The sequence below is a fragment of the Denticeps clupeoides genome, chromosome 4 (genome assembly GCF_900700375.1).
Source record: "Denticeps clupeoides chromosome 4, fDenClu1.1, whole genome shotgun sequence".
In the NCBI taxonomy this organism is placed as follows: domain Eukaryota; kingdom Metazoa; phylum Chordata; class Actinopteri; order Clupeiformes; family Denticipitidae; genus Denticeps; species Denticeps clupeoides.
The window spans coordinates 24,309,543-24,337,076 of record NC_041710.1 but is presented as its reverse complement, the minus strand read 5'-3'; the positions used below and the strand labels follow the sequence as shown (position 1 = coordinate 24,337,076).

Here is a 27,534-nt window from a genome sequence, read left to right as displayed (position 1 = left end):
TGGAACCCAGATCGTAAAACCAGATTACCAACCAACACTCAAATTGCAGACATTTTACACTGGTGGTCTCACACCAGGCAGAAGTACACACACACACACACAGAAAATAGGGATCCCACATGCAAACCACACACTGCTGACAGCACCCTGCCTGGCACCTTTCTTGGTCTTTTTTTTCAGACCAGAAAAATGTGAGAAACCCATGGTGTGAAATAGTTAGCCACGTAAGAAAACGACATCGCGCTGAATGTCAAGGTGTTTTGCGGGTTTGGTTCACACACACACACACACACACACACACACACACACACACACACACACACACACAACAGCCCATTACCAGATTTTAACCAGCGGCCGATATTTTGGCCTGTAAATAGCCGGCCAGGTCGACGAGGTCGGCGCTGTTTCCGCGCGGGGGACACGGGTGACATTTCCACCGCCTGCCCACGGAGGAGCCATTGCCCCACTTCCGCCAGCGGAACGGGATTATTTTCATTCACGCTGTTCTGATCGAGCCCGGCGCCCCGCCCACCGCGCTGACGTCACGGCGCCGCCAGCCCATGACGCGCTGCGGCTGCGCGGATTTATTTTTCTTTTTTTCTGTCCTGCGTTGTTTATTATACTCGCTCCCGTGAAGACGCGGACGCGGGACGCGAGTGGACCGTGGGCTGTGTGGACCGTGGGGACCGTCTGTCGGCCGGGTCGATGCTCCGCGTCCCGCTGCACCTGACGACGAGCATCCGAAGACGGCGGCGCACAGCGCACAACAAAGGCTGCGGGTCCCGGTCCCGGTCCCGGTCCTGCCCGCCGTCCACGTGCGCGCTCCGCTTTTAATGACGTTTTAACGTCGCGGCGACGCGTTTGTTTGGGTGCTGTTTTGTTGTTGTTGTTTTTTTATTACGTGCGATTTGCCTGCGGTCGGGTCCGGGGCTTTTAATGGGACCGCAACGAATCTGACCTGAAGATGTGGGTCAATCCGGAGGAGGTGTTGTTGGCCGGCGCGCTGTGGATGACCGAGAGAGCGAACCCGTATTTCGTCCTCCAGAAGCGGAAGGGACACGGAGACGGCGGCGGGGGGCTGGCGGGTAAGCGCGCATCCCGCACGTCCGGGCCCGTCCTCCCTGTATGTACGCTCGTCTGTGGTCTGAAGTGTCTTCCTCAGCACGTCGTGCCCTGTTGGGCATTTCTGGCGCCCTGTCTCTAGCTCCACACGCACGACTGAGCTTTGGATTTTCGTGTTTCCTTCCACGCGTGACGATGCGGTTTTTATGTTTTAACATCGCTCCAGAGGTCCAGCTTTTGTAGTCCATAAGATTAAGGTCTTATCAATTAATTGGGGCTGGTCGTGGGGCAGGAGCAGAACCTGGAGAGTTGCAGCTTGGGAAGTTACTCTGTTCCTGGACTGCCTTGGCGCTTAAGCTGAGGTCATTATTTCAGAATGGGCTTTTGCCGTATTTGGTGGAGCTAAAAGGTTCATGATCAATCTTCTGCCCCTCTCCAGTGCTATCTACACCACAGGCTCCTAAATCAGGGGATCAATAGCACAAGTGAAGCAGTGTCACATGACCCAACACTCCACAGCAGCACCCCAAATCACCATCAAGACCGAGACTACCTGAACAACAGAGAGGGAGACTTGCTGCAATCACATCTATTGATGGCAAAGTAGCTTATCGTAGTCCATGTGGGGGGAAAATATTTGCGAACACTTCCAAGGAGAGAGAAAAACAGAGTCATGGCGCAACTCTTTGTTTGGCCTGCTAATAACATTACTTCATGATGAATTTTGTGCTTCTTTTAGCTGTCAGAGAAACGGAGCTCTCTGGATACACGGAGTACCGGTGCATCTCTGTACATAAGTATATATCCGTCCCGGTGCATCACACTGCTCCCCGGGCATCTGTCATGCTGCTCACTAAGGTTGATGGTTAAAAGCAGAGGACACATTTGGGGCAGTGGTGGCCTAGCGGTTAAGGAAGCAGCCCCGTAATCAGAAGGTTGCAGGTTCAAACCACTGAGTAAAGCGCCGTCCCCACACCCTGCTCCCCGGGTGCCTGTCATGGCTGCCCAATGCTCACCAAGGGTTCTGGTTAAAAGCAGAGGACATGTTTTGTTGTGTGCACCGTGTGCTGTGCTGTGTCATCACATTGACAATCACTTCACTTTCAGTCTGTTGTGTGCTGGGCACTTCTGCCACACAGACAACGTGTGCAATGGCGGGCAGGAGATGATGTCATTGTTATGTAAATGTGAGACAGTGTGCCAGTTGTCACTGACAGGAGCCCTGAGATCCTGGTTACAATGACCAGAATCTGCCCTCATCCAAGGAAAGTCTGTCCCACATACTTTTTGATTTTGATGCTAATATTGACATTTTGTATGTGCTGCATTTGAACGTTTCCAAACAGGAGTGATCCTCCAAAGTGCGACTACGTCTGATTTTGTTGTCCAGTTGGACTGTTTCCCCCAACTTGTATTAAATTATCTGCCCAGAGCAGTAGAAGATGGCCAGAACTGTTCAAACTGGAGGATGAGCGCAAAGCCAATGTCACCATTTATGGCTGCACATATTGCAGTCCTATCAGTTTTGTGTTATTTGAGACTATATTGATTTTGAAGTCTTCTCTGGGTGAAGGACCGAAGCACTGAGCAGAACACAGACAAGAAGCTAATTTAGAAACGGGTGGGGAGAACATTAAACATACCAAGAACCGCATTGTTCTGCTTCAATGCTGTTCTATGAAATAGGAACTGCAAACGGTCATATGCTGTATGTGTATGTATGTATACAGTTCGGCAAAAAAAACATTTGGCAGCCACCAATTGTGCATCACAGATACAGAGACAGAATTTTAAAAAATCCAGAAGATCACATTGTATGGTTAATGAATATATTTATTTGTAAATGGTGCAGGGAATAAGTATTTAGCTCCTACAAACAAGCAGGAATTCTGGCCTCACAGACCAGTCACTTCTTCTTTAAGAAGTTCTTCTATTCTCCACTTGTTATCTGTATTAATGGACTCTAGTTGAACTCATTATCTGTATAAATGATACAAGTCCATACCTGCAAACAGTCAGACTCCAACCTTCACCATGGCCAAGATCAGAGAGCCTGGTGGGAATAGATAAACTGTTGTAGAAATTATTAGAAAATGGATCTCCCTTGACCTCGTGGGGTATAAGTGATCTTGAAAACGGTGAAGAAACAGTCCAGAACAGGGGGAACTGGTCAATGGCTTAAAGGTAGCTGAGACCACACTATATAGTCATGGATTAAAACCTTGCGGCACTCGAAACATCCCCCTACTTAAACTAGCACGTGTCCAGGCCCATCTAAAGTTTGACAGAGACCATCTGGATGATTGAGGATCGGGAGTATGTCATGTGGTCAGATGAGACCAAAACAGAACCCGTGCTTGGAGAGGGAAGAATGCTGCGTTGCGTCCCAAGAACACCATATCCAATGTGGAGCATGGTGGTGGAGACATCATGCTTTGGGGCGGCTGTTTCTCAAAGGGTCAGAATGACTGATCCATATTAAGGAAAGGATGAGTGGGACAATGTATCGTTTTGGGCAAAAACCTCCTTCCATCAGTGAGCTCATTGAAGATGAAACGTGGCTATATCTCACACAGTTCTATTATAAAAATTACAGACCTCTCATCTTTTTAAGTGGGACAATTTCGGCTCAATCAATGGCCGCTAAATTTTTTTTTTGCCCCACTGTATGTAAGGCTGCATGTAAGGCCTCAGCTTAAAAGATCTTCCTTCTTAAACATGATTTCTGCTTCCAATGTAGAAAAACATACTAGGCTTCAAATGCCACTGATCAAAAGAGAAAAAATAATTGCATGCTTGGGAAGAAGGTTTTGTTCCCTCCAGACTTCTGAGATGGAATCACTGGAGTAGAAGTCATCATGGATGGGCTACTTTGTAACTACTTCATCCTTTGTAATATTTACAATTTTGGTCTGTAAATCAAGGCATATTATGGATAATGTTCAATTTTATTTAAATTGGAAAAAGTATGCTGAGTAGTATACAGATGACACTCATAAACAGTATTTGCACCTCAATTTGAATGCTTTGTGTAACAGAACAGTGAAGTATTTCTGAAGAGCTGACCCCGGTATTTGGCCTTTATACTCTGTTCCTACATAAGATAGCATCTTGACAATCAATGAGCAATCAGTGGCCAAGAAGACCACACCAATACTCTGAGTACTCTGAAATTTGGTCTTTGGTTTTGTTCAAACAAATGAGTTGGTGTGTCTGTTGATCTGTTGTGTTGGTCAATGCTTAAAATTCCATGATGCGGCAAATGGTTGTCCTGTTGGGAAAACTGTCTGTACTGAGGGCTACATTTGAAACCCTTATGAACCAGCCCTAAATGGGTTTGACGCCGCTTTAAGGTTCTTTGGAACCTTAATCAACATTCAGGTACCATAAATTCAGTAGTATTTCCCAAGGTCCTGCCATATAGGTATTTCTGCATTACAGCACTTTTTTTGAGGCACCAGATCACGACATTTTCCACCGTAGCATGGAACAATTTTTAGATCTTTGTATTCATTCCAGGAATTAACCTGGAATGTACTTTGGTATTTTAGAAAAAACAGGTGTATATTTTTTGACTTGTTGTTCACTGATATTGAAATATTATTATTTGGAAGTAAGTATAGCCTGTTCGGTTAGTGTACATTTATTGAAATATGTTCCAAACAGAAAAGTCACTGTTTGCACTAGCAACACATAGTATTTTGCACATGAAAACACTGTGGCATACCAGTAAAAAGTAAATTACAAACAATAGATAAAAGATAAAAAGATGCTATTTACACCGATTTGTGTCTTGTGAAATAAAGCAGCATTTACTGCTGTTGTGGAGACTGGGTGTATACGCTCTCGTCTCGGAATACACACCAGAAGGCAGAGCTTCCTTTTTCAAATGTTAATGTCCTCCCACTTCTTGCGCTGAATCATGAGGTCGTGGCCAGTCAATTGTCACATGAAGCAAAAAGGTTGCATAACACTGGGAAAATATTTTCAGCCATTTTGTGTAGCTTTTCTAATGACTACAAGATTTTTGTCTGTTTATACTGAGTGTGTGTCTACAAATATTGCATTTCCAGTAATTCTTCATTCCATTGCAGAGCAAACCACATGTGTTCGAACTCCTAAGATTGTCTGCTCTGCTTTTGTAGCACAGCAGTAGACAATTGTTATAAGTACTATATACAACGTGTACATTGAGTGATAGTTAATTTAATGCATAAAATAATGTTGTGTTTTTGTTTTTTTGTTTTTTTTTTCCTCCATAGGCTTGTTGGTGGGCACCCTTGATGTGGTGCTGGACTCCAGCGCTCGAGTCGCCCCATATAGGATCCTCTATCAGACGCCAGACTCCCTTGTGTACTGGACCATCGCCCATGGTAACATACTGCTTGCACGTGCCCCACATGACCCCCATTCCGCAACATTCTCTCATATCCGGCCCTCTACAAGATGCCAGCACGTTATGTCATAATGTGGGCTTAAAGGGGCAGTCTGGATCGAGGGATAAAAGAGATCAACGTACACAACTGGTCTGGGCTCAGAAAAGAAGATTTTCCTCCATTCACTGTTGCTGTTCCGTTCTTAGGTCCCCAGTTTTGGGATCAAGGCCATTGTATTGGCATTGAACTTGTACATTAGAGTAAAGAAAGCACATTTCGAAATCCCTCAAAGAGTTTATGTATTGATCTAGATGATCACTTGATGCAAGTGAGAGGTTCAAAGGTCAAGAGAGGTTAGCATTAGCCACAGTCCATCACACCTTTCTGTGTGTGTGACTGGAAAGTGCGCAATCTGGATCTGCTGACCCTTTTCTGAAAATGGTGTGTGTCCCCCGGGCAGTTAAGATGACCCCATCTCATCTCTTAGATGATTACTTCCCTAACAAGCATTAACTAATGTAGACGGCTAGCGGCAATCCACTCTGGATCTCAGCATTGCCAGCCCACAGTTTGATGCGCCCTCCATCCTTCTTGTCTGTATTGTGGTAGAAGAGTGATATCAAACCCTCTGAAACAGACCCACTTAGCCTTTTGAAATGCTAATGCATGCTCTTCGATGGAGGCGCTTTAAAGTTGCAGGGCAGACCTCTGCTAGCTGCTGCACTATGAATAGTTTCTCTTTCTCACCATTTTAACATGTTAACTATACAACAACAGTCAAATGTTTCAACACACCTACTCCTTTAGGTTTTCTCACCTTTTTTTGCAAAACTTGGAACTCACAACTGGTCACAAGTTATGTAGGAAGCGAAAAGCATTTCATATTTTAAAGCTCTTTAAAGCAGCAAACCTATTTGACATTCTTTTAACAACCTTAAATTAGATAATGGGGGTTGATGCGGGTTCACTCTCATCACATCCACTAACCTCATTCCATCCCTTCCTCTTCTTAAAATAAGTATTTGGCACAGCCATTTCCATCCTTTTTGCAAAGAAAGAAGAAATACGATTGGCTGGATTTGAAGCTGGTTATGATGATAGTGTGTGTAAAGCAATCATGAATGAAACAAGAAACAAAAGTAGTAGGCATGTTGAAACTAATGACTAGTAGTGATCATAACTAGAAATTACAAAATGTAATGTAAATGTAAAAAGAGGTCTATTTATTCCTCTGTTCTTGTGGTCAGAGGCTGCCTGTGGGTACAAAAGGAACCGAGAAATGAAGAAATCTCAGAATGCACTGAATATTTTTATGTGTTTCTGCTTATTAAACTCAGTAAAATTGTATTATGTAAAGCAGTGGTTTACACCCTGAAGCCCCCCCTGCCTGCTTGGTGCCCTGCGTGCACACCCCCGAACCACCACCCGCGGGGCCGGGATGCAGCGCACAACCACCGAGGAGGGCCAGAATAAAATTATTGGCTATCCCAGTGGCACACACTGGCTCATTGTTTGTGCCACACTACAGTGCTACTTGCTACTTCCATTGCATCTCCATTGTATCTCCAGTGCTTCTGCCCCATGCGCCATGGAACTGCCACAACATTACATTTACATTTACAGCATTTATCAGACGCCCTTATCCAGAGCGACTTACAATCAGTATTTACAGGGACAGTCTCCCTGGAGCAACTTAGGGTTAAGTGTCTTGCTCAGGGACACAATGGTAGTAAGTGGGATTCGAACCCGGGTCTTCTGGTTCATAGGCGAGTGTGTTACCCACTAGTAACACCCTACTACCACCCTATAAAACTAAGACCAACATTAAGACCAACTTCACCTCATCCCAAGCCACAGATGCTGCCTTATGTCCATGTACTCCTGACAGTACTGTTGATCGAAAATTCAGATTTGCTGACCGACCCGACCCAAGTCCAACTAAAATGATAGAAATTGAGTATGAAGATTTACACGATTTACAGCTCTAGTCTATATAGCATACATGGTTATACACAGTTTTGATTATCCTGTTATGTGTTATTGGGATTTTATACCCAATACCACCCCCCCACCCCCCAGGTTGGGTACCACTGATGTAAAGGACACTATGAAGCAAGCTACACAGTGCAGTAAAGTAAATGTACAGGATGTTGGAATAGAAGGCAATTAGATTATGTTCTAATTATTCGTCATTTTAAAAGCTCCACAACCTGTAAGTTTGTCATTGTCTAATCTTCCTTCCCTCCCTGTTTTATTCAGGGAGCTCAAGGAAGGAAATCACAGAGCACTGGGAGTGGCTGGAGCAGAACCTTCTACAGACTCTCTCCATCTTTGAAAATGAGAACGATATCACCACCTTTGTCAAAGGCAAAATCCAGGTATGAAATCCTGACAGTTGGGTAGTCGCCAGGGTACTAAAGGGGGTAAAATGAGCTGGCACATTGGCTCGCCATGTTTTTGCCTCTTCTCTGGAGTTTCCCAGCAGATACAAGAAAAGGTATGTTTTTCTCACACTGTAAATTCACATTCTCTCTTCACACCCACACTTCACTGAGATCACACAGGCGGCGCTTCCTTGTGAAAATCTCAATAGACCCCAAAATATGCAACTTTGAACATTCTTTTAAATGTATTTATATATTTTTGAAACTCACTGTTTTTATGTTTAAATAACCAGCTGATATTCTGCTGTATGTGTATGATAGTAGTCTGTGGAATATTAAACTAATTGCTTACAGCAAAACATTTTTTTAAAATGCTATGAAATTAACAATAGTATCTGAGAGTAAAGTATTCTATGAGATCATTAAAGGCTTGTGTGAAAGAAAGCTCTCGATCAGATTTTATGTAATGAACGGATTAATGGTACCAGATTAGGGGCTTTGATCTTTTCTTTTTTTTTTTTTTCCCCTCAGGGCATCATAGCAGAGTACAACAAAAACCACGACATTAAAGAAGATGATGACACAGACAAGTTCAAGGAGGCCATCGCAAAGTTCCGGAAGCTGTTCGGCATGCCGGACGAGGAGAAGCTGGTGAACTATTATTCCTGCAGCTACTGGAAGGGCAAAGTGCCACGGCAAGGCTGGCTGTACCTCAGCATTAATCACCTGTGTTTCTACTCCTACCTGCTTGGAAAAGAAGGTGAGGCTGTGAATGGCAAACCATTCAGGTAGCCATGCTGGTGGAAGCAGCCGGTAAATGTGTGTGTATTCATATATGTTTTCACCCTCATTCAGCCAAGCTGGTGGTCCGTTGGGCGGACATTACACAACTGGAGAAGAACGTCACCTTGCTGCTGCCAGATATGATCCGTGTTAGCACTCGCTGCAGCGAGCACGTCTTCTCAGTCTTCCTCAACATCAGTGAGACCTTTAAGCTCATGGAGCAGCTGGCCAACATTGCTATGCGGCAGCTCTTGGACAACAAAGGCTTTGAGCAGGACCGCTCGCTGCCCAAGCTCAAGAAAAAGTCACCGAAGAAGGTGTCTGCACTCAAGAGGTCTGTTTTTCTTCGTCAGGGCTGTAGACATTTAAGAGGGTATTACCATTTTGGCCAGTATGGTGCATTTTTGGTGAAATTTAAAGGTCCCTTTTACTTTAAACATACTGAAATGGTAAGAGGTTTTCCAGGGACCCCAGGCGGTAAAAAGGCCTTGCTAGTTTATTGCTTTGGTCCTTCAGCAGTTCCGCCACGTACTGCTGCTACATCAGAAGTGTTCACATTACTGCTCTGTTGCTGCATGACTATTTTTCATAGTGGCCATTATTGTAAGCACTGATGGTATTAACCATGCCCAAATACATTTTCCTCAGTCATGGTTGGGAATTAAAGAACCACGCTCAGTCAATATTTGACCTTCTTGAAAATTGACTGTCATCCTCATGAGTATGATTCAAGTGTCAGACTTGAGCACTTCAACAGTACATTTTCACAAAGATGAACACTTTGTAGAATAATTGTAAAAAGTGAAAGCAAAATTCTGATGTCAGTATTTCATCCCAATCCCTTAACACTACTTACTTATTCCCAAAGGAGTTGACTTGTGCTTCAAGCTTCTGTCCTGAAATTGCAGTGCACTAATGCTTTTTTTAAAACTTATGCAGCAGATGCTGAGCAACCGAAGCCTTGTAATAATTTAAACTTACTTAGCTGATGAATTTTCATTTACTAATAATATAATAAAATAACTTGTTCGTTGGATTTTAGTGAACGGGCTCGCTTTCTGACAAACAAAATCCACTATTTATGAAGCAATTTGCCACCAGAGGCCATCAGCCCCCCATTAACTGTTAAATCTGCAACACGCAGCCCTTTATTGCTTTAGTAGCAGTGTAGTAAAACTGTAGACATGTCTAACCGTCATAACGTCTGAAGCCTAACTATTGTGTCCTTTTATAGGGATCTGGATGCCAGAGCCAAGAGTGAGCGTTACCGTGCACTTTTCCGCCTTCCAAAAGATGAGAAGCTGGATGGTCACACAGACTGCACCCTCTGGACTCCCTTCAACAAGATGCACATCCTGGGCCAGATGTTTGTCTCCACCAATTATATCTGCTTCACCAGTAAAGAGGAGACTGTGTGCAGCCTCATCATCCCTCTGAGAGAGGTGAGTTCCTTTGGTGTCTGGGTGATGCTTACTGAAGACCACTGAACAGAGAAGACCATTAATAAGCATTTGTAATGTAGCGGTGACATTTACATTTTAAATCTACAGCATTTGGCAGACACTCTTATCCAGAGCGACTTACAAAAGTGCTTTAAATATTCATCATTGCAAACCTTTGTTTAATTAACTAGGACCCTATCTATAGATACCATTAGCATAACAATTCAGTTTTTTGTATTAAGTATAGAATGTGTCTGTAAGAGCTCTTTTAGTGCAAATATTTTCTAAACAGGAAGTTTTTCAGTTTTGAAGATCTTTAATGACCCAGCTGTTTGGACATCTAGTGGAAGTTCATTCCACCACCTAGGAGCCAAGACAGAGAACAGTCTAGATAAACGGTTTCTTAGTACCTTGAGAGATGGTGTTACCAGTCGAGCAGTGCTGGAGAATGGGAGAGATCAAGGTGCAGAGTGAGGAGTGATGAGAGATCTAAGGTAGGAGGGTGCTGACCCATCCTTGACTTTTTAGGCAAACACTAGCATTTTGAATCTGAGTTTGGCAGTTACAGGAAGCCAGTGGAAGGATTGTTGCAATAGAGTGGTGTGGGAGAATTTGGGAAGGTTGAAAACAAGTTGTACTGCAGTATTCTGGATTAGCTGAAGAGGTCGAGTACTGCTTAGAGATAAGATAAGATAAATTGCACTTGTCACGGCAGAAAGTGGACAGAAGCAGAAGGTAAAATCATCACAAAAAATAAGATAAATATGTATCTGTATATATGTACACATTTTACAATTTAAACAGTTAACAATTTAACAATGTGCCAAAGTGTGTGTGTTTGTCTGTGAATGTGTGATCAGCTGTGAGGTCTTTGTTATAGAGTTTGACAGCGGTTGGAAGAAAAGACCTTCTGAACCTCTCCTTCCCATATCGTGGGTGCAGTAGCCTGCCACTGAAGGAGCTGCTCAGTGCTGTCAGAGTTTCTTGCATGGGGTGGGAGATGTTGTCCAACAGGGATGACAGCTTAGCCACCATTCTCCTGTCACTCACCAGCTAAGAGTGAGTTACAGTAGACGAGTTTGGAGATGACCAGAGATTGGTCAAGTATCTGAGTTGATGGATATGGATGAATCCTAATGTAGAGAAGGAATCTACATGAACAAGAGTCATTGGAAATGTGAGAAGAGTAGGAGAGAGAATTGTCCATGGTTACTCCAAGGTTGCGTGCTGTGGTTGAAGGAGAGACTGGAGCCAAGGAGTAGGAGGAGAAGTCCTCTTGGACTTCTAGATAGAGGACAGAGAAGCTCAACTGATGAAGAGTTTGATGAGATAAGCGGTAGGGAGGAGAGGAATTCAGGATTGGGAGGAAGTGAGAGGGCATGTGATGCAACTGATGAGGTAGAGACAAAGTTGAGATCATGTCTAGTGAGGTGGTGATTGTTGTTGGTTTTGGAGCAAAGAGCAAGGTAATACAGAAGGAGAGGAAGAAGTGGTCAGGGACATGAAGTGGGTGGCAATGAAGTCTGTAGTTGATTGATGACTGAAAACAAGGTCTTTCCCTTTTTGTGAGTTGAAGACCAGTTGTTGCTAGACAGATTGAAGTGGACGAGAGGAAGAAGACAGGAGGACTGGAGCATGTCCTGTTGAATATTGAAGTCTCCAATGAGGATTAATGGGGTATCAATGGGGTACTCACTAAGAAGAGTGTCTAGTTTGTCTACAAAAAGTCCAAGGGGTCCAGGGGGTAGACAACCATCTGTAGATTGACTGGGGAAGAAATAGTAACAGCATAGAATGCAATATTTCCTAATTTGTGTAAAAATAGACAATGGTGTGAAGCACCAGGCTCTGGATTGCGTGATACCCACACCCCCATCTCTCCCGGTCTCTCTTTAGGTGTGAGAGAAATTAAAATCTGAAGAGAGAGCTGTTGGTGTAGCAGTGTTATGTGGGTTTATCCAAGTTTCAGTTAGAGCCAGCAAATCAAGCGAGTGTAAAGATGGAAGAGCCGCTATGAAGTCTGTCTGCAGATTGGCAGATCCAGAGTCCACCAGCCACTCTAAATGGGGATGGAGACAAATGCAGGGATAGATAAGGTTACTAATAACCCTGCTTCTTCTTGGAGAAGTGACCGATATAACAGATTCATAGCGCATGTTAACCAAATTGAGTAGTTGCCCCTGAGAATGTGAATAATCTAGATTATACAAATGAACAATGAGCGCAAGAATGCATTATGCTAGCATCTATCAACCTTGAATTTATGATCCTATGCCCCGCCTCTCAATTCTCACTTTAATCCGTGACAAGTACTTGCTTAAGCACCTGAGAATACTAATAGTCTTGCCTTAAGCACTGCTAATAACAGCAGCAACGACAATTACCATTAGATTTAAGTTGAAGCTAAAAGGTATTTAAAACCAATACCACCTTTCAAGCAGAAAAGAATCCCATATAGTTTAAAGCACACTGCATGATGACCATGCTGGCTGGTGTTAACCACAAATTTTAATTCTAACCATTTAATTTCCCATATCTTATTTCCCTCACTTATCTCTGTAATCAGCGTTTCTCTTTTTCCATCCTGATGTTTTTTTAATCACTCTGCTTCTGATATAAATGCATGAGAGTGTCTGTTGAAACTATTAAAGTTTTTTTTCCCCCCACTATTCTCTGTATTGATTGTGCATGGCTGTGTGTGTGTGTGGAGTGCATGCTGCACTGTGACTGGATAATGAGTGCTGTGCAGGGAGTTGTTGTACTTAATCCATGTTAGTAACTGCAGGCAGTTGCTAAGATACTCTGAGGCCCTCCCAGGCTGCAGAATTGGTGTGGATGCCAGTCTTTAAAGCAATATTACGGTAGCCAGATCAATCTTTAATAGACTTTAAAATAGACTTTAGTGTGGGTTTTTCCAACAGGCAACAGTTTTAGTCATAACCATTACTTCTGTATCAGGTGACCATAGTGGAGAAGGCAGACAGCTCTAGCGTTTTGCCCAGCCCACTATCAATCAGCACCAAGAACCGCATGACATTCCTCTTCGCCAACCTCAAGGACCGGGACTTCCTGGTGCAGAGGATCTCCGACTTCCTGCAGCAGACCACCTCCAAGATGTACTTTGAAAGGGAGATCACCGGCAGTCTTAACAGCTCTGATGATGAGGTAAGAGTCAGGGTGCTCTGCTCTGATTCATGTCTGGACTGCATGATGAACTGTTAATTGATCCAAACATCATCTCCAGTATCACTAATTTCTCCCAAAAATGATACACAGATAACCATGTATTGTAATGGTGAATTGCTCTATAAAAAAAACATCTGATGATAGACACTGTGAAAGATGTAGTACACAGAACTCATGTTCTGTTAAATTAACATTACTTATTTTATTTTATTTTTTTTTCAAAAACAAGGATGCGGATAATCTTGAGTATTGAAGTGCTTAAGGGAAAAACACTGTGTTTGTAGGTCTACTCCCAGCATGGCAGTCTGCTCTCCTGCAGTCCTCAGCGCAGCAGTCTGGGCTCCGAAACGGAAGGCGAGCGCCAGTTCAACCTCAACGACAACAGTGTTCCCACGGCAACACAGGCCCTCATGACCATGTATCGCCGTCGTTCCCCTGAGGAGTTCAACCCCAAACTGGTATAATGTGCCTTCTGACTCCTGCTCTGCAGACCCATCAGGCTTCCACCTGCTCCAAGCACAAACACTCATCCCATCTGTTCCGCTTCTGGATATTTTGAGCTATTTTGTTGAATTACACTTCAGCACAGACAAAAATGGTGGCGTTTACTTTTCACCCAGAAGGAACCCTTAGAATGATTGCAGGTGCCAGTTTAAATGCTGGTCGTTTTTTTCACACTCTTCAGCAGCTTCATCACGTTCTACAATCACCAGAAGGTGAAGTTAAATCTAGAACATAACCAACATGAGTCAGGTCCGAAACAACATGAAGTGCGTATCACCTCTGAGCCGTGATGCGTCCTCCTGGACAGCTCTGTAATGAGTTCAGGAAGCTTGTGGAACTCCAGCTTCTACCGGCACAATAGCCTGTGGCACTTTGCCCTCTGTAGCTTTAATAATGCTGCATAAACATTAGCGTGGGTGCCGCGCCTTCTCGATATTCTCACTATTATCAGTCTTGATGGGGCTCTGGGTCTAATTAGGTCTCAGGTCTGTCTTTAATACATGGACCTTCTTTCAGGGTTCTGTAAACCAGCTGTTAAAACTTCTGCTCTCTGTTTCACCAACTGCAGGCTAAGGAGTTTCTTAAGGAGCAGGGCTGGAAGAACCACTTTGCAGAGTACGGCCAGGGGGTATGTATGTACCGCACGGAGAAGACCAAGGACCTGGTGCTCAAGGGCATTCCTGAGAACATGCGAGGAGAACTCTGGCTGCTGTTCTCAGGTGAGTTTTCAGAGGGTTGTGGAAACACACACACACACACACTGTGCGATCATGGGCGTGTATGCATATAAACACTTGAAAACATGCCCTGACCTACATACTTGGTCTAGTTTGAGGTCACCTGAACACACTGGTCCTGTTTTGATTCAGAATTCGTTTTATTTCTCATCATGGAGCAACTCTCAGTTGTGAGCGTGCACTTCAGTGGCCTCATGGTTCGGTTCCATTACGGTTATTAATACATCCGTAAATTTGTCTGCAAATCAGTGAGGTGAGAGTTAAGGCCTCGTCCACATTGGTATTTAGCTCCAGCATGCAAGGTTTTCTTGGTGTCAATTAGTACCAAAATCCTGATGAGCGTCAATTGAACGCCAGTGAAATTTCAACAACGCTAGCATGAACTGGGCAGACGTGACTCCCCACCGTCTCCGTAGCTTTACTCCACCTATACAGCAGAAAGCAGGGTGTATTCAGCCCGAATGGTGCTGCGGGTATCTGTATACTGTGTGAACACCTGTGCTGTTTTGTCTGAGATTAGATATGTTGGCTGTGACCGTACGGTGTGGTTTGGAGTCCAGTTTGAACTGCCGCATTCCTAGAAATTGAATTGAATCATTTCACTTCTACGCATTACGGCTTTTGTATGTCTTCGCGTCTCTCTTGTAAATCCCTCTGACTCAAATTCATGCTGACTGTTATCGTGAAAGTTGTAAAGAGGTTCGTGTCGGGGGTTTTGCTGTTAATTTGTTTCTTATTCAACACCCCCTTTCTTTTGATGTCTTTTGAAGTGTTAGGTAATAGGTCTTAGAATGGCAGAGAATGCCATGATACTGTAGAATATCAATAATATGTCCATCGTTAAACGTTATATAAAAACAGGCACAGCTTGTTCTGATACTGGCATTAACTGTAGGACTGAAGAAGAAAAAAATGATATTTTAACCACTGCAGTTGGTTGTTGGAGTGCGACCTGTTTTTAATATGACCTGTAAGAATTAGCCTGGATTACTGCTGCTATTCCATTTACAGCATTTATCCACCTTCACCACCAGGCGTGAAGTCAGACTCTTGTGTTAAGTGCACCTTTCCTGTCATTCAAATGCTCATAAGACTGGTCTTCAAAGCAAAACCGTCTGCACTGTTCCTGTATTGCCATGCTATGTGCCAGAGATTTCTACTCCTTCTACGTCTTTGATCTGGTTGTCATGGAAAACAGGGCCTTCAGGTCACACCAGGATTGACTGCGGAATGTGGGAAGAACAGGAAGGACGGGCCAAACGTCTGTCAACAAGACACAATGGGACGAGGCAAAACAATACTACAGGAAGGCGTGCTTCACCCTGAGTGTTACCTTTACTCTCTATATTATATATAAGCATTTGGTATTTATGTTAGGTTAATATCAGCGAGTAAGTGCTTTTCAGCTGATGGCACAGCAGATGGCCTGATCAGGTCCTGGCTCTGCAGAAACCCAGTCTTTGTTATGAAATGAGGAGTGACGAACCTGGCAAGACCTTAGCTGCTCGGCCTTTAGATGTTTGAGGCATGGGGGTGGAACTGGAGAAACTCTGTGAGCAGCAGCTTTCACTTTAGGTCAACATAATCACAGCTTAAAACCAGCTCTGCCTTTGTAGCGAACAAGTTAACCCCAGCAAACAACGGTTTTACCAGGTTGGCCGGGGAGCGTGCAGGTTTTGGTTTGACTAAAGATGAACCCACAGCTACGCCGTGTGTGTTACCCCTGTTATCAAGGGGTAATTCCAATTACATCATTAAATCTTTTTCATTCATCTTCTACATTCTGCTTGTCACATTTTAATGAAGTTACCATAGATTCATGAATTATGCAAAGAAAATGTGCAAATAAACTGTTAGTTCTACAGTCTGTCTGGCAAACTTATCAGCTGTCTTCCTCAGAGGGTTTTGTGGTCATGGCGTCCACCATCTCTCCATCATCTCTCAGGCAACATGGAGAGCTAAGCAAGAGTAATGGTAGTAAGAGTATTGTAGGCCTTCTTCAGCTTGACTAAAAAATCGGACACAGGGTCAAACGCCACAGTTTAATTCTGTTCCTGATAAGCACACGTTTGTCTGTCTGTTTTATCGAAAACTTGCAGACTAAAGGTGGCGTCCTTATGCAGGTTCATAATCACGGCCATGAACAGCAGAATTACATTACTGACTCAGCTGAGCAGAGGTCATGACCTCTTCTGTCTGCCAGAAAACAGCAGGGTCAACAAGTAAACGGAGCACTCCTCACAGCTGTTTTCCTTTTATTCGTATACATGACAGCCGGGTTCATGCCAGGAACGCGCTGTGGGGGCGGGTGTGATAGTTTGGTGCAGTGCTGGGCGCTGCCATCTTCTGTGAGTGCACCGGGACGTGGGCCACACATCAGACCCCACTAATGGCCTCTGTGATATCTGAGTCCGTGGGTATACGGTTTCCGTAGCACCCACAGGCTTTTTGCTAATGCGCCTGAGTGAGTGAGGTCATCACACTCGCACACACAGACGCACGGCCCATCTCCAGCAGTACACAGACAAATGATAGAATCCTTTAAAACATGTTGAGGGAAAATACGTGACACGCCTGTCTGTGTCTATGAAGTGGGCGGGATTATAAAGCATAGGATTTGGAAGGGTCGCCGCATGCTGAGATGTTTCCATCTGGCCATGTTTTGAAGGCAGAGTCCTGTGTATGTGTCCTGCGCTGTCTGTGATATCCCATAGTTCCTTGCACCTGTTCCGTGTGCTTGTGGTGTTTTTTGTGTGTGTTTGTTATATGTAATAAGGTAGCGAAATGGAGATTGTATCAAAATATAGAAGCAAGCTTCCTTCCGTTCCAGAGACATCAAATCTGTGTGCTCTACCCATACAAACGTCCAAATGCAGCACTGCTGTCACAGTATTTTGTGACACGTCTAGGTGTGCTGCCTCACTGCCCTTCCTGTTTTGCAGAAATATGATATGACTTTGAGCACATACATGTCAAAATGCAGAAACAATCCCAAAAATCTTTGTACAACCCCAGTTCAAAATAGTTGTGGTGTGTAAATAAATATAACATTTCAAACATGACATGAGATGTACCATTGTAAGAAATGAATTAGCTCATGTTAAGTTTGATAAAAGTTGGGACACAGGGCGAGGACCACTATGTAGCATCCATGAAATATGCCATGCCTTCCCTTAATGGCTTGTACAGGTCTGCCAATTCCATAGGCACTAATGCACGGCCATACCATCAGATATGCAGGCTTTTGACCCGAGTGCTGAGAACGTCGTCTTTTTATCACACTTTTTCAGGCGCAATCAATGAGATGGCCACCCACCCAGGCTACTACGAGGACCTTGTGGAAAAGTCTATGGGGAAGTACAACCTGGCCACGGAGGAGATTGAGAGAGACCTGCACCGCTCCCTCCCCGAGCATCCGGCCTTCCAGAACGAAATGGGCATTGCCGCCCTGCGCAGGGTTCTGACCGCCTATGCCTTCCGCAACCCCAGCATTGGATACTGCCAGGTAAACACAAACCTACACTTTTCCGACATGCTCGAAAACAGCATCTGAAGGCAACCAAAATGACTTCTGATTGTGGTTCTTTTGTGTAGGAGACAACTGGAACAGACATTTTCATTTGCAGATGTAGCCTCAGCCTTAAACTGCTAAGAGTTTTGTAGTGCCAGCGGTTTCCGCATTTTTCTCTTCATTGTGTGCAATGTAATGCGACCCGGCTGTTAAACAATTGGCTAACAGGCAGGAATACTTGAACCACAACACCTCAGCACTTTTAAACTTCCTCAGCCTCCTCAAGCGGTTCCTGTCTCAGCCAGTATGAGCAGGGCTGAGACTGATGAGAATGTTCGCACGTGTAATCCACTCTGCCCTGCAGCAGGACTGGTGCCCCACAGGCTCATGGGATAAGTGGTTTGAGCTAGGTATGCAAAGGCAGACATTAGCGTTTACCTTTATAGTTTTTATCAGACGTCCTCATCCTAAGAGACTTTCAACCAGTAGTTACAGGGACAGTCCCCCTGGTGTTTGGCTCTGGGACTCAATGGTAGTAAGTGGGGTTTGAACCTGTGGCTTTGTGGTCAATAATTGATTCTTGTGGTTTTCATGGCGCTCTCAAAATTGAAATGTAAAGGTGTAAATGAAAATGGGAACCGTGTTCTTCTCAGGCGATGAACATTGTGACGTCAGTCCTGCTGCTGTATGCCAAGGAGGAGGAGGCCTTCTGGCTGCTGGTGGCGCTGTGTGAGAGGATGCTGCCTGACTACTACAACACCAGAGTCGTTGGTAAGAAAGAATTGCACTGCGAGCGTTTCTTCTTGGCTGGTGAACGTATGCTTCAAAGACGATCTTGCGCCTACAGGAGCACTGGTGGACCAGGGCGTGTTTGAGGAGCTGGCTCACGAGTACGTCCCCCAACTGTATGACTGTATGCAGGACCTGGGTGTCATCTCCACCATCTCGCTGTCCTGGTTCCTCACCCTGTTCCTCAGCGTCATGCCCTTTGAAAGCGCTGTGGTGGTGGTGGACTGCTTCTTTTATGAGGGCATCAAGGTTATCTTCCAGCTGGCACTCTCTGTGCTGGACGCCAACATTCACAAGCTCCTCAACTGCAAAGATGACGGAGAGGCCATGACTGTGCTGGGCAGGTAAGTGGGGTGAAAGGTCATTGTTTATTTAATTTTGCTAAGCGTGGCCACCTATACAAGCATGCCTGTGCATTTGCAGGTATCTGGACAGCGTGACCAATAAGGACAGCACCTTGCCGCCTATCCCCCACCTGCATTCCCTCCTGACAGACGACGGAGATCCTCACCCCGAGGTCGACATCTTCAAACTGATCTGCAGTTCCTACGAGGTGAGTGACCTCACCACTGTGTGCGCTCAACTCCTGACCATGCCACTCACTCCTGACCTCTGACCTTTACAGAAATTTGGCTCCATTAGGGCAGATGTGATTGAACAGATGCGATTCAAGCAAAGGCTCCGTGTCATTCAGTCCATCGAGGACAACACCAAACGCAACGTGGTAAAGACCTCTTTACTTCACTTAGTGATTGTCAGTGATTGTCACATGTGATACACAGCAGCACAGCTTCCTTAACCGCTAGGCCACCACTGCCCCATTGATCTCTATAAGCATTAATCATTTCTTTCTTCTTTTGTCATTTCCTTTTATGCTTGACTAGTGAATGTGCTGCAGTAAAGCTTCTTAAAAAGCCAAATTCTGGTTCTGCTCCTTCTAAGGTTCGGACCATTGTTACTGAAACAGCTTTCAGCATCGACGAGCTGGAAGACCTCTACATCCTGTTTAAGGTGAGACTTCTGCTCGTTTCGTCTGTGGCTCACATTTTCTTTGACGCACTCACAACCTTCACTCACACACCCACATTCACAAACACTGTGACAGCCTTCGCCTCCTCACTCTGCACCACCACCCTCCTCCTCTGCCTGTTTGCTGAGGGAGTTTGGTGCTGTGTGGAGAATATTTTCTCTTCTTGTGATGGGTTCTTCCAAGCTCCAATGACAAACTGTGTTGATTTTAAAGAACAAAAAGTATTTGCTACATGAAGCATGTGTAGATAATTTTCTTAAACCCCATTTAGCTTTTTTCATGGTAATACCGGATGAGGATTCAAAGGGGGTGAATACATAAGCACATGTCAATTTTCAGTTTTCATTTTTTTTTTTTTTTTTTTTTTTTTTAGATCTTTTTCTCATTTTACTTCAACTTAGACTATTTTGTGCATTCATCATATAATTTAAGATTAAAGGAACATTTCAATTATAGGTTGGAATGTAACAAAATAGTTCAAAGGCCAAGGGTGGTGAAAACCCATTTTATAGGCACTGTATCTAATTATTATCTAATTATTTGTCAGTTCACTTGCATAATATGAACGTTTATTGTGGTGGTAGCTTTGCCTCTAAAATTAACCGGTGTAATATAATACATAGCTGACCGCTAATGACATTAGTATAAATAATTGTTTGTGCATCATTATGGAGTAGGATTGTAATGTTGCATTTTTTTTGTCCTGATGCTCCCGGCAGGTCTTCTTATAAAATACACAACAGTTTCGTATTCTCCTTCCCTCTAGGCAGAGCACCTTGCCAGCTGCTACTGGGGCGGCACCAGTAACCCCACCGACCGGCACGACCCAAGCCTGCCGTACCTGGAGCAGTACCGCATGGACCTGGAGCAGTTTAAGGGCCTGTTCACGCTGCTGTTCCCCTGGGCTTGTGGCTCTCACTCAGACAGCCTGGCGCTGCGCTTATTCCGACTGTTGGACCAGAACGCAGACGCGCTCATTAACTTCCGCGAGTTCATCAATGGCCTGAGTACGCTGCTCAATCAACCAAACATAATACATGAGTGCAGATGTGGATGCCTTAGGACAATACTATCGAAACCAGGACCTCTTGGGTCCAAGCACTACTATTATTCCTCCCTTTCGTAAGCCTGGTTTGAAGACACTATGGCCACTCACGTCCTGATGCCATATCATGATAGCACCCAATAAATAATATTAGTAGATATGTATATACTACTATGTATATACTGTAATATAATGTATATTGTTGAGTCTCCTGTGGCTGCTGATATTGGTTGTGTTTTTTTTAGGTGTACTTTGTCATGGAGACCTCACAGAGAAACTGAAGCTCCTCTACAAGATGCATGTGCTGCCTGGTAAGCATCTGTTGTGTGTATGTGTGCGTGTGTGGTTAGTGAGATGGTAGATAAAGGGAAGGACATCCCGTGCATTTGCTCTGGTGGCGTGAGATGGACAGTGGGCAAGTGACTGAATATGCAGAAATGAGAGAGTGCCTGGTTGATCGACTGCTGTTTTTCTCCCTCTGACCTCTGCATGCTTTGTATGTTCTGTAGAGGCCCCCATAGGACCTCTTGTGACAGCAGCAGACACTTCTCTTTCCTGATCCACACAAATAGTAACAGAGAGCGAACATTCAGAACATGTTGTCATGAGATAAAGACCATTTGAAACATTGGCTTTATTTTCCTCTTTTGTGTTTGAGGATGTAGTTCAGTTTGCACAGAGCATGTGACCCGCACACACACACACGCACATACAATATTCATTCCTTCATCTGCAGAAAATAAACATGTGTGATGTTAAATAATAGGATTCATGCTGAATTTTATTGTAGATTTTGTAGGTAAGAGGATAAAAACAATGTTTCATTTGACTCATTGTTTATTAATCCTGATTCTCTTCCCTGTGTTTGTGCAGTGATGAAATTTGACCATTTCTGCTGTCCTCTTACCTGCAGAGATCACCCTGACGCACGAACACGAGGAGCCTGACTCAGCCTTCGAAGCCACCCAGTACTTTTTTGAGGACATTACTCCAGAAACGTCACACAGTGCGTTGTCACAGCAACAGTGATTGGGGATATGAGGGGTTTGAGTATCTGCTCAGTGCAAACAAATAGCAGTGACGTCAATGAGATCCATTCATTTCCTAACTCTGCCTCTCTGTGTAACACTAGAAATGAAAATATCAAGCTGTTAATTACATTTCATTTCAGGAATGTAATCTGTTCATTTACATTTAGTTTCAGGAATGTAATCATAGTTTTATTGTACTCATGGATTCATTTATTTGCATTCAAAATGTACAAAAATTACAAATCGATGACCATTTATTTTTGTATAGCCCAAAATCACAAGCAGTATATCTCATTGGGCTTTACAGCCACAAATGATGACACCCTGCAAACTTGGACCCTATCTGATCACAAGAAACAACTCACAGAAAAAATGGAAGAAACGTTGGGAAGGAGTAATTCAGAGAGGGACACCCTTCCAGGGTAGCAAGAGCATGCAATTGGCATCACTACAGTCTTTCTGTTAACACTGGGTTAACAAGAGTCATGAGTAAAAGAAGTCCATTATTTCTAATTGTCCATGCCAATGATGCTCAGAGTCAGGACTCCCTTTTTTTTGGTCTGTGGGACCTGGAGGTGTGGTGGTGCCAGCAGTCCATGTCCACACCTGTATCTTCTCTGGTGGTCTCATCATTGGACTCTGGAGGCTGTCTGGGCACTTGATTCAGTGTGCCTGAAGAGCACAGACAGAATCAGTGTACTGGTACAGGAATATGATGATGGCCTGGTACACTAGCTAGGACAGCCTAACTGAGGTGAAATGAACACTGTATATGTTTTGACTAAGTAACTATATTTTAAACTCAATTTTTAGCATCATTAGCAGAATTAACAGGAGGCCAAGATTAACAGATGTGTTTTCAGTTTAAATTTTGCAGATGAACCAAAAGTTCACTCAGGTACTGCGGGGCAAGCCCATGTAGTGCTTTATAGGTCAATAATAGGATCTTGTATTCAATCCTAAGTTTGATGGGTAGCCAGTGTTGCGAACATGGGATCAAGGTGATGTGGTCGTATTTTCTGGTTCTAGTTAGACTCCTGTGCATATGGATTTGCCTCTTCTTTTAATTGAACATTTTGGCATTGCAAACATATTCTATATCGGCAATTATGTTGATCAATACATATCAAAATGTGGTCAGACCCCTTCTGGATAAACCATTGGTGGAGCTTACTCTCCACTTGTACATAACATTACAAAGAAGACACCATTACTAAAACACCAGAACATGCACAGAGCAATACAGTGTAGAGGAATAATGTAAAGATGGAAATTTCATGGACGTACAGGCACGGAAATTGCATTAGTAAGAGTGGCATTCACATTAATGACTTGAAGTCTGCAAACATCCATTATGTGTATTTGAAATATAATGTATCTATGGTCCATCTCTCATTTCACCTCCAGGTCTTGACCCCAAGTGTAAAAGTGAGAAGGATGATGGGTTTGTCAGAGTGACCTTCAAAACTGAAAAAGGTATTGAAGCCGCTACACAGATCCTGTATTAAAGACTCACTTTTGATCTCAGCCATATATCCAGTATTATTAATGGATGGGAAAATTTGAGAAATGATTGAGAATACTTCAATCAACAGTCAAAGTCTAATATGTTTAGACAATAAGAACCTTTACTGATAAAAAATAAAGGGGACACAGTAGTGTGTGTGGACTCTACATGCTTATATGACCTCCCTATGACATCAGTCAGAAAGCGTAGGAACTGAGAAGTGGTCTGTGGTCACCACCTGCAGGACCACGCCTTTATTGGGGATGTCTGGCTAATTTCCTATAATTTTCACCTGTTGTCTATTCCATTTGCACAACAGCATGTGAAATTGGTTGCTTTTTTTATTATTAATTAACAATATTTTATGTTTAACATAATGCAGTTGCTCACTGAAGTTTTTGAAGGCCTCAGCTTTTTTATTCTGTGTATCTTGCACTCCTCTACAATGCAGTGAAGAAAATGCACACTCCGGACTATCGCACATACCTGCGGCTATGGAACCAGGAGACCAAGACTAAGCCTGAAAACATGAAGGATCTGCCCAAGATGAACCAGGTACATCACTCTGCTGGACAATAGGCACCGTTTCTTGTATAGATGCAATATGTGTTGACTGTGTGTGTTTCTGGGTCTTACTCCCGCTTTTCTTCCCATCAGGGGCAGTTCATTGAACTGTGCAAGACCTTGTACAACATGTTCAGCGAGGACCCCAACGAGCAGGAGTTGTACCATGCCACTGCCACGGTCACCAGCCTGCTGCTGGAGATGGGTGAAGTAGGCAAACTCTTCTGCAGCCCCTCCAGCAAAGACGAGGTAGAACATGAAGATGAGGAGGAAGAGCAGGCCCATATCAGGGCCAGCAGGTGCCAAGTTCCCAATGGTCAGTTCCACAGGAGGAGCCAGCAGGACCCCTTCTACTCTAGTGTGGAAGAGAGCCAGACCAAATTGTCTGATATTGGAGGGGCAGAGCCTCTTTCCTGTACAGCTCCTATGGAGGACATCAAACTGGAAGACTCGTCACCCAAAGACACTGGGACGTCCTCCGCCATGCTCATCTCAGATGATGAGACAAAAGACGACACATCCATGTCCTCCTATTCAGTGTTGAGCGCCGGCTCCCACGAACTGGATGAGAAGCTGCAGTGTGAGGACATTGCTGAGGACACAGTCCTGGTGCGTAGCACTGGGTCCCAGGGTGGAGAAAGGCTTCCTGGTGGAGGTGCCCCCCTCAACAGAGGTGGACTGCCGCACAGTGCCAGCATTGATAAGGACTGGGCAATCACCTTTGAGCAGTTCCTGGCTTCGGTGCTCACTGAGCAGGCCCTGGTGCTCTACTTCGAGAAGCCTGTTGAGGTGGCAGCACGCATCACCAATGCCAAGAACGTGCGCAAACTGGGACACCCTTACATGTCTGTCAGCGACTATGAGATCTCGCTTTCAGGATGAGTGACAACTAGTGACCATTGTCAGACTGGACTAGGGACTACCAACCACCTCTAAAACTGAGCAGACTAGACTACCTTCACCTGCAACTTTTCATTCAAATCCACCAGTGTCAAATTTCTGGAATGATTTTTACCTGGACCTCTCTTAAAAGATCTTTTCAGATGCATAAGAATGATTGATTAAAGGACGTCTACAGGAGGTTTGTGCCTCAAGATCAAGGTTGCACACACTGAATGGCATTTAAAAGGACTTTACAGGAAGTCATGTTCTTTTATCCAGGTAGGCAGTGTCATGGTGTTTGTGATGAACATACACTGCCGAGCAACAAAATGAACTCTGGTCTCAGCTAAGAAGAACTGGAACCTTTCCTAACCTTACTTTAGCCTCAAATGTTTGGCAAGCCACGATACATTTTTTTTCACTATGTGGTTGGTGCACTGGCACAGTGGGCTGTGTTCTGATGGTCCTGTTCATGGTACAGATTCCTCTTGGTGGAAATGTTAAAGTTAAACCATGCCCAACCCTTTTGAAGTACAGCCTATTGTCTTGCGGTAGTAGATCCTCCTCCTGCTGGTTCTTTAATGTAATCAAAGAGGCATTTCTGGGTGACGTCACCGTTTTAGTGCTTTGTACAGGTAACACATGGTACAGTAGCTTTGTGACCGAATCAGTTTTGCTCAATCTTCCCCCTCAATCTTTTTATTTTCTCTCCCTTCTCTCTGGAGCACCTGCACTTTCTGTCCCAATATTTTGTCCACTGAAGGACAAAGAAAATCTATAGAAAAACCACACGTGAGAGTAGGGGGAAGTGTATATAAATGGGTCTCACAGGTAAATGGATGTAAATGAGCATGAGTAATATACTTACTGCACACACTCGACTGCCAGGAACAGGTAAAGCTCTCGATGGCAAGTGATTGCCTTCTATTCTCAGTTGAAGTGTGCACTGCAGGCCTCAGTCAGCGAGTGGAACTGGGTTTCAACTGAAATTACTGAAACGTAATGGATCTAGTTTTTTTTCTCGTTGAATTGAAGGACAGACCGCCATGGAGTTGAGATAATGAAATTGTTTACAGGGTGTCGTTTTTTTTTTTTTTTATTTACAATCATTTATCATGATATTTTAAATGTCTTGTTAATTTAAGAATGGTTATTTTATGTTTTTCTTGCCATTGTTTTTGCTAAAAATGGGCACATCACATGTCTAAACCTTTTCACATGTAATTGACTTTAAAAAATAATGGTTTTATGCTACTGCTTTTAATTTGTTTAAATGTGAATGATTTCAGATGTCCTGTACATGGGTCCGGCTGCTTATACTAATTAAAACTGTAGAATGATCTATCTTATCAGGGTTTCCGCGCATCCTTAAAAGTTTTAAATGGGATTTTCCAAAATTAAGGCCTTAAATATCATTTAAAAATAACTAATAATCCTTTAATCCACTGGTCTTTAAAATACTGCAGACTTAATAAATCAAATGAAACAATAATTCACAGTCGCTGCTCGCTCCACACTTTACTAAGCGCAGCGTGCAAATGGTTTGTGCAATGTGCCCAGTCTTAGTATGGCTGTAGTATCTAGATAAAACAGGGATTGATTACTGATCACGCCTACCAGATTTTTTTTTTTTAATCTAATGCCTGAGTATTGATCCCTTTATTCCTCACCAGAATTTATCATTTAAGGGTCTAATAAAAAAAAAAAAAAAAAAACTCAGGGGAGCATACCCATGAAAAAGTGACGTGGTTGTTGTTGTAAGACACTGCAGCACAGCACATGGTGACACAACGAAATGTGTCCTCTGCTTTTAACCATCACCCTTGGCGAGTAGTGGGCAGCCATGATAGGCGGTGTGTGACAGCAGTGTGTGGGTACGGTACTTTGATCAGTGGGAACCCTTCCTTAAACACTGCCCTCAAAAATCAACCCCACTTCACCCCACTTGACAATACTAATGATCAGAGTTATTATATATCAGGCTGTTTATATATCTGGGCCATGGTGATCCAACAGCCCTCGTCACCCTTATCAAAAACCTCACGAAATGACTCACAAATAACAAACCAAAAATATTGCTGTCACCCCTGAGTGGCTTGCAGCAGGTAATATGAGACTTAATAAAAATTAACAGAAACTTGGAAAGAAAATTAATATATAAAATAATAATGTATTAATGTATATGGAGTATATATTAATGATAAAATAGTTTTGTATTTTAGAAGAGCATCTGGCCAGACTGTCTGCCGAGAAAACTGTGGCCCTTGGACAACTGATGACCCCAATACAAATTTAAATTTGATTAAAGTGGCCTTAAAAAGGTCTTAAAGTCTTAAACTTTAAACCTGCAGAAACCTTGTCTTATGGAACCTGCACACAAAATGTCTTGCCTTTCTTCAAAGGCCGTTTGGTCTGACACTGAGGATCATGGGTAGACATTATAAAAGGTGTCTTATGACAGCCACTAGAGGGCAACAGTTTGTTTAATAAATGTTGCAATTTCTTTGTAGCGGTTTCAAATTCACATTTACAGTATTTACCAGACGCCCTTATCCAGAGCGACTTACAATCAGTAGTTACAGGGACAGTCCCCCCCTGGAGACACTCAGGATTATGTGGCTTGCTCAGGGACACAATGGTAGTAAGTGGGATTTGAACCTGGGCCTTCTGGTTCGTAGGCGAGTATGTTACCCGCTAG

The 27,534-nt window shown here is 43.7% G+C and overlaps 1 protein-coding gene across 1 annotated transcript; it reads left to right on the top strand.

Moving 5' to 3' along the window:
- Positions 1-577: 577 nt before the first annotated feature.
- On the top strand, positions 578-26,185 carry tbc1d9 (TBC1 domain family, member 9 (with GRAM domain)). Its single transcript, XM_028976879.1, has 21 exons — positions 578-1,088; positions 5,328-5,438; positions 7,701-7,819; positions 8,357-8,585; positions 8,681-8,942; positions 9,843-10,050; positions 13,009-13,215; positions 13,521-13,694; positions 14,309-14,459; positions 17,768-17,982; positions 18,642-18,759; positions 18,836-19,121; positions 19,201-19,330; positions 19,403-19,501; positions 19,720-19,788; positions 20,574-20,814; positions 21,098-21,163; positions 21,766-21,858; positions 23,291-23,359; positions 23,842-23,945; positions 24,048-26,185. The coding sequence occupies exons 1-21, from the start codon at positions 968-970 to the stop codon at positions 24,834-24,836; spliced, it is 3,861 nt and encodes a 1,286-aa protein (XP_028832712.1). The 5' UTR covers positions 578-967; the 3' UTR covers positions 24,837-26,185.
- The last annotated feature ends 1,349 nt before the right edge of the window (positions 26,186-27,534 follow it).

Excerpts from the sequence above, each read along its gene's own strand:
- tbc1d9 (XM_028976879.1), top strand. The coding sequence starts at position 968 with ATGTGGGTCAATCCGGAGGAGGTGTTGTTGGCCGGCGCGCTGTGGATG. Across the intron at positions 13,695-14,308 it reads AGGAGTTCAACCCCAAACTG|GCTAAGGAGTTTCTTAAGGA; the intron begins GTATAATGTGCC and ends CACCAACTGCAG. Across the intron at positions 21,859-23,290 it reads TACTCCAGAAACGTCACACA|GTCTTGACCCCAAGTGTAAA; the intron begins GTGCGTTGTCAC and ends TTTCACCTCCAG.